The sequence below is a fragment of the Camarhynchus parvulus genome, chromosome 14, assembly GCF_901933205.1.
Source record: "Camarhynchus parvulus chromosome 14, STF_HiC, whole genome shotgun sequence".
Taxonomy (NCBI): Eukaryota; Metazoa; Chordata; class Aves; order Passeriformes; family Thraupidae; genus Camarhynchus; species Camarhynchus parvulus.
In genome coordinates, this window is record NC_044584.1 from 10,584,291 (window position 1) to 10,597,515 (window position 13,225).

General features: G+C 37.3%; 1 protein-coding gene across 1 annotated transcript in view; it reads right to left on the reverse strand.

Annotated features, from left to right (window-relative positions):
* The window catches only part of CYTH3 (cytohesin 3), a 48,916-nt gene that overhangs the window by 18,835 nt on the left and 16,856 nt on the right, over positions 1–13,225 (reverse strand). The window contains exons 2-4 of the mRNA XM_030957949.1: positions 5,170–5,252; positions 4,549–4,613; positions 4,069–4,135 (exon numbers count right to left, since the gene is read on the reverse strand). Coding sequence (XP_030813809.1) covers positions 4,069–4,135; positions 4,549–4,613; positions 5,170–5,252 — 215 coding nt within the window. The remainder of the gene's footprint in view (positions 1–4,068; positions 4,136–4,548; positions 4,614–5,169; positions 5,253–13,225) is intronic.

Sequence of the window (13,225 nt, forward strand, 5' to 3'; positions counted from 1 at the left end):
CATTTAAGTAAATATCACTAGTAACATTTGGTATTAATATACTGACACAGACATACACATAGCACATTAAGAGTTACATTACCTACATATTTTTATTTCTTTTAATAAAATGATAAACAAATGTTTTTCAGTTAGATGAGCAATATTTAGTACTGGCTTTAAGATGAAAATGAAAACACATTTTTAAGGCTAGAAGTACTAGGTGGCAGTTTGAATCCCTCAACCTTCAATATTTGATTTGAAAGATCAAATATTAATTGAATAATGACTGCACATTGCTCTTTGGAGCTAACATGTGAGCTGGCCTGTTCCCAACATTGCATCAATGTCTGCAGAGCCGTAATCTGCAAAATCATATAATGAAGAGGTACATAGAAACTACTTAATTACCACCATGACACAAAATCAAGCATCTGGTATAATCTACAAACTGCAACCCAATACATCAAGCCACTACTTGCAGCAGGAAGTCACAGCTGAAGATACTGAAACCGGTTTAAAAGAGTTGATGCTGACACTGGGATTATCAGTGAATTCTGGTTGTGCTGGAACTAAACTATTCACAAAGGACTGCAGCTACACTACTCACAAAGGGCTGCTCAGTCAGCTGCTACCAAAGGCAGGTGCAGAGTCTTACCCTGTCCCTCAGAGGGTACTTGATCAAGCCCCAGGACTCCTACTCCTCCATAAATTACTGCCCTACAACTGGCACACGCCAGGGAAGCCCAGAGACTTCTCTGGAAAGTGGCAAAGAAAGGAGACTGAGAGTTACACAGAGATTATGGCAAGGATGGGAGGGATGTTCTGACACTGAGCAGGTCATGCAGAGATAACCATCCTCTGTTCAGCCCACAGACCCCAGCACAGATGCTGCTACTCCTGCTGATTTCTTCCAACTCTAACAACAGCCTGTTGTTAAAGCAGAAATGGAAACTTTAAGTAGCCTTAATGTCTTGGATTCCAAATACATATAAAAAAGGTTAATAAATTATTACTAATATCCTCTACTAGACTATTTCAGAATTTCAAGAATACTAGTTTTTCAATTTCTGCAAGTGGAGTATTATTTATTTCATTACAACTGAAAAAACCCCATTTTTTAATATAGCATAGATGGCCCTCTAGTAACAGTCAAAAGCATTATTATTCTTCTGTTTGATTAATTCAAGTTTTTAATAATGAACTGGTTACCTGCTTGACAAAAAAAAGGTCAGTTTTCTGACCTAATTTAACAGGGAAAGTAAACTGTGATGTTATAAAGCTTGAAGCTTTTTTTAGAAAGTCTGGAATGTAATTCTCTCAGAACAATTTCATCATCATCTGAAAAATTTCCATGTCAGGCTGGTACTCTTGACAACTTAATATTTTGATAAGTCATTTCACAACAGACATGATTTCTTTGCAAAGAATATATCCATTATATCTTGAACCAGAAATTGCTGAGCTTGCCTCAGAACTGATCCCTTCAAAGCTTACTTGTACAATATTTGACTACAAAACATAGTGCTTTTTCCCATCCCAAGTTATACAAAAAGCTTTCATCTCTGAAAATCAAAAGAGAATCTCTCCTCTGATATCAGAAATAGCAGATTCCCTTGGTTCAACACCTGGACCATATTATTCATGCTTGGTATAAACAGACTGATCTGAATAGGTTTTTTGAAATTGTACAAGTTACTGATAATGGACATGACTTGAAGTATTGAAAACAAATTTCTGTGCACAGAAGCAGACACTTTCCCATACTGAAAAAATCAATTTAATTTTCCTTTTCCTGATTTTTTTTTAATTATTCCTAAGATGTTAAAAGAACCAGAAGTCAAACAGACGGGAAAAGTAATTTGTCTGGGACAACAACTTCAGTGTCTGGAATAAATGGCAAAATAGGCCAAGCAAACCCCCACCTCCCACACTATCTTTTGTCTTGATGCAAATTTTCTTTCTGTAGACTGACAGGAGACAGATGACAGCTGTACTAGTTTAACTTACCCACACAAAACTCATTGCTACAGACATTTTCAATATTCACTACAAATATTGCATGGATTTATTTTTTTTTTACATCACTGCAATGAAATCTGCTTTGAATTTCATCTCTTTTCCAGTAACTCAATTATAAATTTTGCAGTTGTTTAAACCCTGCCTTTGTCACAGAGAATTCACTTCCCAGGCCCAACACAGGCTGTACCTACTTCAGCATGGTGAATTTCCAGCACAACTTTGTCTCTGCACAGGGATTTTTGAAGTATTTTACAAACTTTATACCATTACAGCCCTTCCCACAGGAGCTCACCAAACCCAAACTCCCAGGTACAACATCCTGAAAGTACATAACACACACCTATTTTCAGAGGGGGCAAGGGAGAATTGCACTACACACACATGAATGTGTAATGTCTTCAAATAAAAAGGATAAAAGAAAATTGCCTCACTGTGCTCCTGCTAATATGAAAACATCAGACCTTTGTTACCTGGTTTTACAGGAAGAAACTTGGTGGGTTCAACCCAAGTATTATTACCCCAGTTCTTTGGCATTCCTAAATCCAGACAGCATCTTCACTCCTGTTTCTAAATGAAAAATATCCTTTTCCCAGTGAATCCCAGGTAGCTTTTCGCAGCACCACAAGGATGTTTACACACTTAGCTGTCTGGAACTTAATGCAGCAGCTGCAAGCAACACCATGGCCCAGCTTTAGAGCAGCCAGCTACTGCAGCACCACTGAGCACAGGCATTATTGAGAAATTACTACTCTGAGTCTGCTCACCACATTTAAATTATGTTACAGTAGCAATGTGGCCACAGCATCTATTTATAGAAATAATTTCATCCAGCAAGAACCATAACAAAAAAGAGTTAATGCTGGAATGAAAGCATCTGACATCATCCTGTGACTTTGCCACAAACTTCTAGGACTTGAAAGAGCTGGAGGACCACAGGAAACTACCAGGATATTTGGGGGTATTCTGCCCTCAAAAGAACAGAAGTTAAGCAGTCACCAAAGTGGAAAATAAAAATAAAAGACATGGCCAGCATTTTAGAAAGGGTTCTTGTACTTGAGAATTTCTGGCAAACTGGAAACAGTCTGAAGAACAGAAGCCACACTGTACTTGGAACATTTCAGAAAAGCCATCAAAACGTAACTGAATTCAATACAATTGGAAAGAAAACACACCAAGAACACAGAAAAACAAGAAGACCTTCTTCCAAGAAGACCTTAAAGAATACTCTTCACAAATTCAAAATGGAACCTCAATGACAAACAATAGAGGACAATAAAACAAAGCAAGGAAGATGAAATATGAAAAGCAAAGGCAAAAGGTCAAATGTGTCAAAGAAGCTCTTTTAAACATTGCAGGGGAAGTCTGGAAGAGAATGTGCAGGTCCCCAGATTTTGCAGAAAATTAACAACTATTTAAGAAACAGAGAGGCACCCCAGAAAGAACTGCATTACTTCTTGGCTACATGCAGAGCAGACTCCTTGAAACTGGTAACCAAGCTTGTACAAGTCAGAGAGGTACACATCTATATGTACAGATGTATGTACAAAAATACAGATGTTCACACATGCCTTTTTCAGAAACAGGCTTTAAATATCCAAATATAAAAGTCTTGCTTTAGATATCCAAATATAAAAGTCTTGCATGAAAACAAAAAATATGGCAAAGACAATTTGAAAGATAAAATAGGAGAGCATTAAAGAAAAAGAAGTATGGCCTCACTAACAACCACACATGAAAAAAAATTTTAATTATATTTGACATATCAACATAGAACACCTCTAGCAGGTACAAAGCAAGCCAGGTCAATCAATACCTGGCATATTTGGTTGTTGATAAGTAACCTCCATTATCAAGGGTTTGTTTAAGTGAAAGAAGCACACAGCTGGCACCTGACCTGATGGCTGCTTCCAATTTAACCCTCTGCTCAGTGTGTTACAGGACATGCAAGTAAGGCCTATGAACTTACATTATCAGAAATATTTCTTTAAAAAGGCATAGACTTATTTGTCATAGATCATACTTCAAGCAGAGCCTTGATTTCTGGCAAGTGAAAAAAAAATTCTTTACCTTCTTAGGGTCCATGTTGAATTTCTTCCTTCCCATGGCTATTTGCTTATTTCTTTGTGTAGTTTTGCTACATATGGAGAGAAGGAAGAAACAACAAGGACTTACCAGTCACTCTTTTACAAAAAGATTCCAGATGAGCTTTTAATTTGTTGTGGTTACTTTGTATTTTCTACTACAAAATTAAGACATTAACTTTTCATAATGGAGAAAATTATGACACTATTTTCAGCTCCTTTAAGGAATTGCAGCTTCAGAGACCTATATCCTTATCAACTGGACAGTAAAATATTACACTCTATCCAACATATTCTCTAGCCAAACAAATGACACACCCACATGGGATAAAGTCAGGCTTTATAACAGACTAAATAAAGGTAATCCATCGTTTGTTTAGCATGGGAAAGGTATTTTTACTTGCTGTTCCTGGAAGACCTGTTCCAAGGTCTTACTGAATCATGTCCATATGTTGGCATTACTTACCTTTCTTCTACACTAGTCAGATTATCAATTTCAGTCATAACCTCAGCAATTTCAAATTTTAATCTCTGTAAAAGAAGGAAGGACAACACATTAACCTACACTAGAACATCTTTTGCAATCATCTATCATATAATATGATCAATTAGGTTTTATTTTCTAATATTTGTTATTTACTTGAAGAAAAATGAACAATCTTAGGGCTTCCTTAGGTATTTAAAGATTTTATCACAGCTGAATGACTAAAACACATGAACCTGCACTCTCAGTGTGTGCTTGTCCTGAGCACCAAGACCAATCTGCCATTATCAATTAATAAGATTTCTTTATCCACATTTTTCACTCACTCCTATCCTGGATGCAAATCTGCTGTTTAATGAGTTTTTGATTACACAAATGAAATGTGGACATCTGCACATATTGCATTACATAAATTCAGAAGTTAATCTTTTTTAAAGCACACATATGATGCATAAATCCTGTTCCCTATTAGAAGTATTTTGTTTAAGTCATTTATATGCTTTTAAAACCATTACTTGAAATTCATATTTAAGTCTGCAGCTTAGGTCTGTAACTTAATCTACTGAAGGAGCCTGCTAAGGATCTTTACAGTAAATCAATTACCTCAATATCATCAATCAATTCTTTTTTCCTGCGACGAATATTTAAAAGTTCTTCTCTTTCTTCCAAGGAGAGGTCATCAGGCACTGGAATGGAGCAAAATGTACAATTTTTTTAGCATTTGCATTTTAGCATTTGATACCTCATTTGCACACATAAAACTTAATAAACTGATTAGGAAAAATAAGCTTATATGAAACATCAGGACATTTCTTTTACATAATTTTCAGGAAAAAACCACAAACCAAATCAAAACACACAACATAAATGGAAATCTAAATCTAATATATTTGTAATCTGCTTTATAAAAATCCTAAGTAAGGTAATTGAATGAATGACTATGGACAGAATCTATCTTTCAAAAGAAAAATAGACAATTAAAGGAATCTTGTTATCATATGATGTGGCAAGATTTGGTTCTACAGCTTAATTGCCAAATTCAAGTCGGATATAATTCTATTACATCAGTAACATACCAAAATTCTTCATGTAAATTAATTATCTTCCAGGGAAAAAAGTCAAAGAATAGCCAATACACAATATGTATATCCTGGTGCTGAATTCAGACATCCCCTAATGCCAGCACACACAAGTACAACACCAAAATCAATTATCTAACACAAACATGGCCTTTGCATAACATCTTTTAGGTGAGTCTGTAGTATTTAAGTCAATTTTACGTCTCTCCTTGGCCATGCTAAATGAAATATATGACCCTGCTGATAAAAATCAGTTGCTACTGAGGATGCAAATGTGTGTCTGTCACTCATCCTACCCTCACCCTGTGTCTCTGTCTGACAACCAGCAAACACCAAAAATCATCAGCATAAAACCATTGCTTTTCTTGAACAATCAGATGTTCCTCAGCAAGAAACTTCTCTGGACAGAGATTACTTCTGCTCATTTGTACAGCACTAGACACCGACTACAAATATTCACCTCCTGTGCAGCAATCCTGTAGTAACAGTTCTAATGGTACCACTTTCTTGGAAATAGCTCTTTAATTACAGAACAGCTTTTCCTTCCAGCTCAGTAAAATGGAACAACAAAAGTAATTAATAAGGTATGTAAGAGCAACACACCACAAATGTGCTCATTTGGGATGGTCAAGGCCACTCTTTTATGTCCTATACACACAACAGACTGTAGCAACAGGATTATAAAGAAAAGTTCAGCTTGAGAGGGGAGTTTTAAACACACTTGGAACAGAGCTCCTGTTTGAATCCTAATAATGAAATATATTGATTATTTCAACATCCACTGGTTAAGCTCCTTTCCTTTTAGGATCCAAATCATAAAAAACTCCAAATGGCGACAGACCTTGTTAGACAAGAAGTAATTATGGCAAATGATTTCATTTAACTACTCCAGATACAAACATGATTAAATTACTTTCAGTTTAGGAAATGACAGTCTTCTGTTGAACAAATACCAGACTTCAGTATGTTTACCTGCTTATTCTCCTCATCAAAGCCACCCACTCCTAAAAATCTCTTGTATGTGAATAGCGGTAGGATTCTTTTTGCATCAAACCTTATAAATACATGTCCCTACATTACATCTTTGTCTTACACAAGATCTAAAACCACAGTGAATTAATGACTACACACACACTATGTACATAAATACACCACAAACATTCTAACTAGTTAACTGACAAAAAAAATTAATACTGCTACCCAGTGTTGATTATAAAAAAGGCAAACCATATATAATCACTCTCTTAGTTAGGAAGCACACTCTGAGATCCTTTAAGCATTTCTGCAGTATAGTAGATGAAATTACACTGCAGCTTTACAGTAGCAGTACTAGTAAGAGATGCTAAATTTTTAACTCTTTGCTGAAGCAAGACATTTTGGTAACTCTCACCTTCACTGGCAACTGGAAATACTAATCAAACCTCAAAGAGAAAATCATCTTGAAACAATAAATATTTAGAACTCATAGATGATGTTGCTTTTTCTTCAAGCTGGGTTACAAAACCCCTGGGTTAGCCACTACCACGAGCCCTTCCCAAATCTGCACACCAGTGAGTGGTACTGCAGTTTCTCTTACTCCACCATGGAGTGAAGGCTCCTTGGGACAGGTTTGGAATATCTGGAACAACTGGAATTGCTTTTTTGGAATCAACACGAATTGTAACAGTTTTCTATGCTCAAGCAACCCACAAAAAAAGAGAAATCAAACACCTCAGTGTTTTCCTACAGCACCCAAATACTGTCTGCTGTATTTTCCTTTCCTCTGATCACAGCCACAGTAGAGACAAGCCTCACAGTATAATTAATGATGCTGTTAGACAGAAAGGAAAAAAGCTAAATGGAGTCAGACTATGTTTTGCATTAGGGAATAACATCAAGTATTTATCTGCCACATACAAGACAAGCAGTCTGCTGGAAAAGAAGATTCTGCACTTGGAGAGGACTTACATAAAACTGGACATTAATGCAACATCTTTAAACAATGGTATTTAAATATCAGAGCCAAAATATTTCAGTATCTTTTGACAAGAGTAAAAGAGTCAGGCTACAACTGAATGGGAGTTACAGTACTGCTCAACTTCTAGAAACTCTGGGTATAGATGGGATTTTTCTTCCCCTCACACTGCCAGCACAGAGGGATGTGTGTCTCACCAGGATCACTCCCAAGTGCACAGTCCTGTACTCACATGAACTGGCCTCTGTGTGATACTGAAGATGTTTGCTCATTATCATCCTTCTACTGGTTTCTATCACTGCCTCCCTTCTCCAGTGCTGCTCTTTATGCTGTAGAAAATGTATCAGTGGGAAACTCAATGCACCAAAAAAAGTTTCTGAAGAGATTTCATGTGGCATTACAGCCTGGAAGGTGTCTTGCTCCAGGAGCCCCTGGGACTTTATGGCTACTGTACCTGCTGTTTCAACTCTGTGTCTTAAAACAAAGGCTAACACTATTTCTGTATTTCAATTAAGGCTTTTGAAATATTAACCTAGGAGGGTAACACACAATGGTGGATTAAAACATCTTCACAGTCCCAAGCAAACATTGCAGGTACATGGTAAGAGATGATCTGCTCTGGCAAGACCCCTCCCAAGGCCACCCTTTTGCCTCCAGGAAACACTTCTTTTTCAACCCTGTGTTCACATAATCCTCCACACAAAATAACTCGGGGAGCATGTATGATGTATTTGTTCTGTAAAACAAATTTTCTAGCTGTCCTCTCCGAGTCACTTCTGGGTTTTTTTTTTCTTTCACCAATCTAAACACAAAGCAGACAGGATGGGAGGAGTTAGCATGAACATTTAAATACTAAAAAAGAACAAAAGCATTTCAGTAGAGTGAACAAGCTACAGTTGCAGCATTCTTTCATGCTATCTTCTAATCTTTAAATAAAGACCATATTCTAATGTAAGTCATTTCTGTGAAATCTTTTAGCTTACAGGGAGAGCATTTCCTTTTTCTAGAACTTCAGACTTCAGGTACTACTAAATAGAAAGTCAATATACTACTGATATTTTATTCATGAGGAATACAGTTGTTGAAAATACAAATTATATTCTTGGCCAAACAGAAAGAAACACGCAACAGCATACATGTTGCAATACTACTCCTACTACCAACAGAAAAAAAAACCAGAAAAATATTTCATATATTCCAACTTGGCCCACAGAATTCAATTCCTGTAACTGAACTATATGTACTTAAATGAACATCTGTAATGCAACACTTAATGGAACACACTTATAATACAGTTCTGTTTACTACACCATGCTAAGGAAAAGAAACTGCATCTCACCACAGAAATCAGTGTATTTTGCATCAGTTGTGATGTTACTTGGTTAAGTAATGCTCCACTATGGACAACCCAAGTACAATATCCAAAGAAGAGCATTATCCCACAACTCTCAACTTGAAGCATTTTTGAGCTAGCAAGTACCAAAAATCTCAAAATTTTAAGAGATTGGGAAAGAACAGCAACAGATCAGCTTGCAAAGAAAGTTCCCACAGGTTAGTGAAAACCAGGACCAAATCCCATAACAGGAAACAGAAAGCCAGTGCTTTTTAAGTCCATATCATGATACCATTCTCTTTCTCAGTAGTAAAATTTAAATATTTTCCAGCTCTCCAGCAATAAGAAGCAAAAGTCTTGTGCTTAAATTCACTCATTAGCCTTTTAATTGCCAGTCACCAGCCAACATCTAAAGCAATCTCACTTGACTCCTTCAACTGACTTCAGAGTTCAGTCTCTCAAGAGAACCCAGTAAAATATCCACAAACAGCAGAAAGCAAACATGCAACAGTATCTAACACAGGCAAAACACTAATTCTGTAACCCCACTTACAAAGCAATACAACACCCTGACTCCCATTGCTCAGCTAACTTCTTGGTTTCATAAAGATAAACATTTTCCTTCTTCTGTGTCAGTCCCAAATTCGTGGTCTTCAATATTTGCATTCCAAGCAAAAAAACAATTAGATGGAATTTAATTTTGCTGCAGTTGGAACATCTTGCAAGTGTAAAGATATTTACACAATACAAGGCTTTAAACTAAACAAACCTTTCCTTACCCATACACAAAATGAGTAGACATGTTTCTTCTGGCCTTTAAAATAATATACATTCATCTCTGAGAACAAATCTGATTGTCTCAGAACATTTGCCTCAACGGATATTCTCAGGCTGTTCTCTCTTCCTTTCCCCCTACATGTTCCCTTTTTTAAAACTCGATTAGAGGAACATTTTCCAGCTTTCAGACAAGATGTATAAACAATGCTCCAACCACTTCTGGCTATTAAAAATTCCATAGAAGTTTTCGTAGGAGGACGTCCTTCTGAATAGATTCACTTCACAGTGCAGAAACAAACTGAATCTACATTAAATTCCACCAGTAAAACCAGATGGATTTGGCTGCTCCCTTAACAACCTTACTATGTGAATCTGCTATTTAGTCACTGCTGAACATGCTCCTGCATAGGAGCAATGACACTTCCATTAAGGAGGGAAATAATCCTCTACACAACATCCTTTCATACACAAAAAAATCACCAGTTGGTGGTATGAGGAATCTAGGACAGAATCCATGGCTTGCAGAGTTATTTTGAGTTTTCAATCACAAGGGACTCTGTGGCCAGAAATCACATTAGTGGCCAAACCCAGAAGAGAACCTCCAACGCACATCCATGATTCTCATTGTTCAGCTGCTGGAAATCACACCATTACAAGATGTTCCTGAAAACAGTTTTTTTTCTTTAGGATAAGTGCATACTTTGCAGGAAAGTTACAGTAAAGATATTATCATTTTGTGCTTCTAATAATAGGGGGGGGAACCCTGAAAATATGAATACTATTACCACATAAAAATACACTTTCAGGATTTTAGAGGAAATCGTTTCCCTCTGACCAGCTACACCTTCGAGATTTTTTCCTTTTACTCCTGCTGCAAAGCAGGTTTATTAGATCAGCAGTACATATTTGTGTAGGTTTCTGTAAAACAGACAAAAGCATAAAAATTGGAAATATGAAATACATTTTTTGTTCTATATAGAAAAGGTCCAGCAGGGTGACAGTACCATCAAGCGTGAAATCATCTCTTGTAAAAAACAAACACTATTCCTTATAGTCGATAAGAATTACTTCAAATAAGGCAAGACTATGTTTTTGTTCTGGCCAGAAACAGCCTTATATAATTTGTTAATGTGCTAGTCTCTCTAGTCAAGCAGAAAGCAGGCAGCTGCAAAATTGTGCAAAATCAGGGTCCAGTTAACACTGATCTGGAGGGAAGGAACATTTTACCTGCCTCCCAAAAACCATCTTAGTTCAGATATCACAACCGACATGCCCTGCCATGGTACTTGCAGATGTTTCTGTCAACAGAGTACAAAAGGCAGAGGAGGCAGCAGCAAGAGCAGATGTGTTTCACACACTGTGAGCAGAGAACCGAGCACCAACAGCTGTGCAGGGGAACAGGACTGGAGAGGCTTCCCAGAGCTCTGCATGAGCTGCTAATCCTGCCCGGGAGCCATGGGCTGCCCTTCTTAACAGCACCAAAGCACAAAGAGGAGCTTCACAGCCACTTCCCACCCTCACCTTCCTGCACAGATATACCCACTGAGACAGATATATACAGATACACTCCACAGAAACTGCAGAGGCACCTCCCTTGCTTTTTAGCTCCTAATTAGGCCTCTGACACAGATACTGGCCATTAGAAAGCAGGGTGTGTTTAAGTTAATGAGTATTTTTTTTTTTACTGTCCGTGCTCTTTATTTTCATGAGCAGGCAGTGTTGAAGGTCATGATTATATTATACTGACCTCCTTTAATTCAATAGTGTCTTATTTCAATGTTTTTATGTATTTCCATTAGGAAACCAAATGTTTTTAGCAACTAAATGAAAGAACCACTTTCAACCACATAAAGGAGCATCACTTGGGGAGAAAGAAGAAAAAATACACAGGGACAAGGTGTGAGCAAGATTTCACAGGTAATGAGTTGGCTTCTCTATGTTCCTGCACTGCTTTGCCATTCAATGCCTGGACCCTGTTGTTTCTGTTGTTTCTTTCCCCAGTTTAACAGGACAAATGGTTTCACCAAGGGACCACAGAATTTCCCAAGACAACAAAACAGGCACAGCAGAAACTCCTGGCAGCACAAAGGTACAGGGGACAGCAACCCCCTTGAGGTCAGCCAGCCCTAAAACGAGCTTAGCTCAGCCCCAAAACCCCACCCTTACAGGCTGTATTCTCTAAATACTAAAAGTAGTTCAACCTGATATTAATAATAGATAAGCATGGATTTCCTTTCAGAAGCATTTTTCTTTTGAAGTCACTCTACTCTTGCTTCAAGATCAGAAGATGCTTCTAGGCCAACTTTTCTTTCTAAAATATGTAAATACAAATTACTGAATATGAAAAGAAAGCTGAGTTTAACTTAACATTTTAAGTCCCTTACCCAAATACATTAATACTAGCATTAATAATATAATGTGTTAAAATATGCATATCCATGCATATTTAAGCAGTGCAGAAAAAATTTATGCCAGCTAATGTGAAAATTTAAAAAGGAGATGCTGGTCACACTGTAGTGGTGTGTGTTTCAGAGAGGGCTATGAACAGATTAGCACAGATACAGGAAATACTATCCAACACAAAATGTGACTCCACCAGCATCAGTTACCAATTACTATTCAGGAATTCTGGTGAATCACCATTCTGATTTCAGTGTTACAGCTACACACTGTCACATTATCACATCTTAACATCACAATCCCCTTCCAACGTGGAAAACAGTACCATTGAAGTAATGTGGGACAAATGCAATGCTGTGCAGTGCCAAGCACTGCAAGTAAAAATGCACAGTCTTGTATTGTCCTGCTGCCTTAGGGACAGTGGGGCATCTATACTGCCTTAAAATTCTCTTACTCTGCTTTCAGCTTTTTAACAAAATGATTGCATCTGATTTCTTTTTTCACAGCAAATAATGAGGAAGGCGGATCAGAATCAGCCTTGTGTAGTATTACCACCATTATAAATACAGATATCACTCCTCCAAAACGAAGTGGCCTCAAACTTTTTCTTTACACTGCATCAAACCAACAAAATACTGTCAAACAGAAACAAATTCTTTTCCCCTCTTCATTATGTATGCTGCAAGGCAGAATCTCACAGATAAATAATTTTGGGAAAGCTCAGTAATAATTTTCTCTCTGTAGAGCATTTGTATGTGCAAAACTGGAGAAATAAATGGGGAACTTAGGTAGTGCCATAGCTGAAATCAAACAAATTTTCTCTGAAGTTTGCATTTGAAAGCCTTTGCTTATAGTACATTTTATTTACAGTATGCATTAACACAAATTTAGTCTTTACAGAGTGGAAGTCTGCAAATTCTGAATTTTTTTAGTACACTTTCATGGCAAGATTCAGGCCACAAAAAATTTTAGCATCCCCTGAGGAAAAGGATGATCCAGCAATAACATGTGGGGAGACCATGGATAGCAGCTGATAGCACATTATGTATCCACTGGCAATGCAGAACAACAGCCACTTTTCAAGTGGGAGTCTTGGGAAAGGAATCAGGGCTCCCC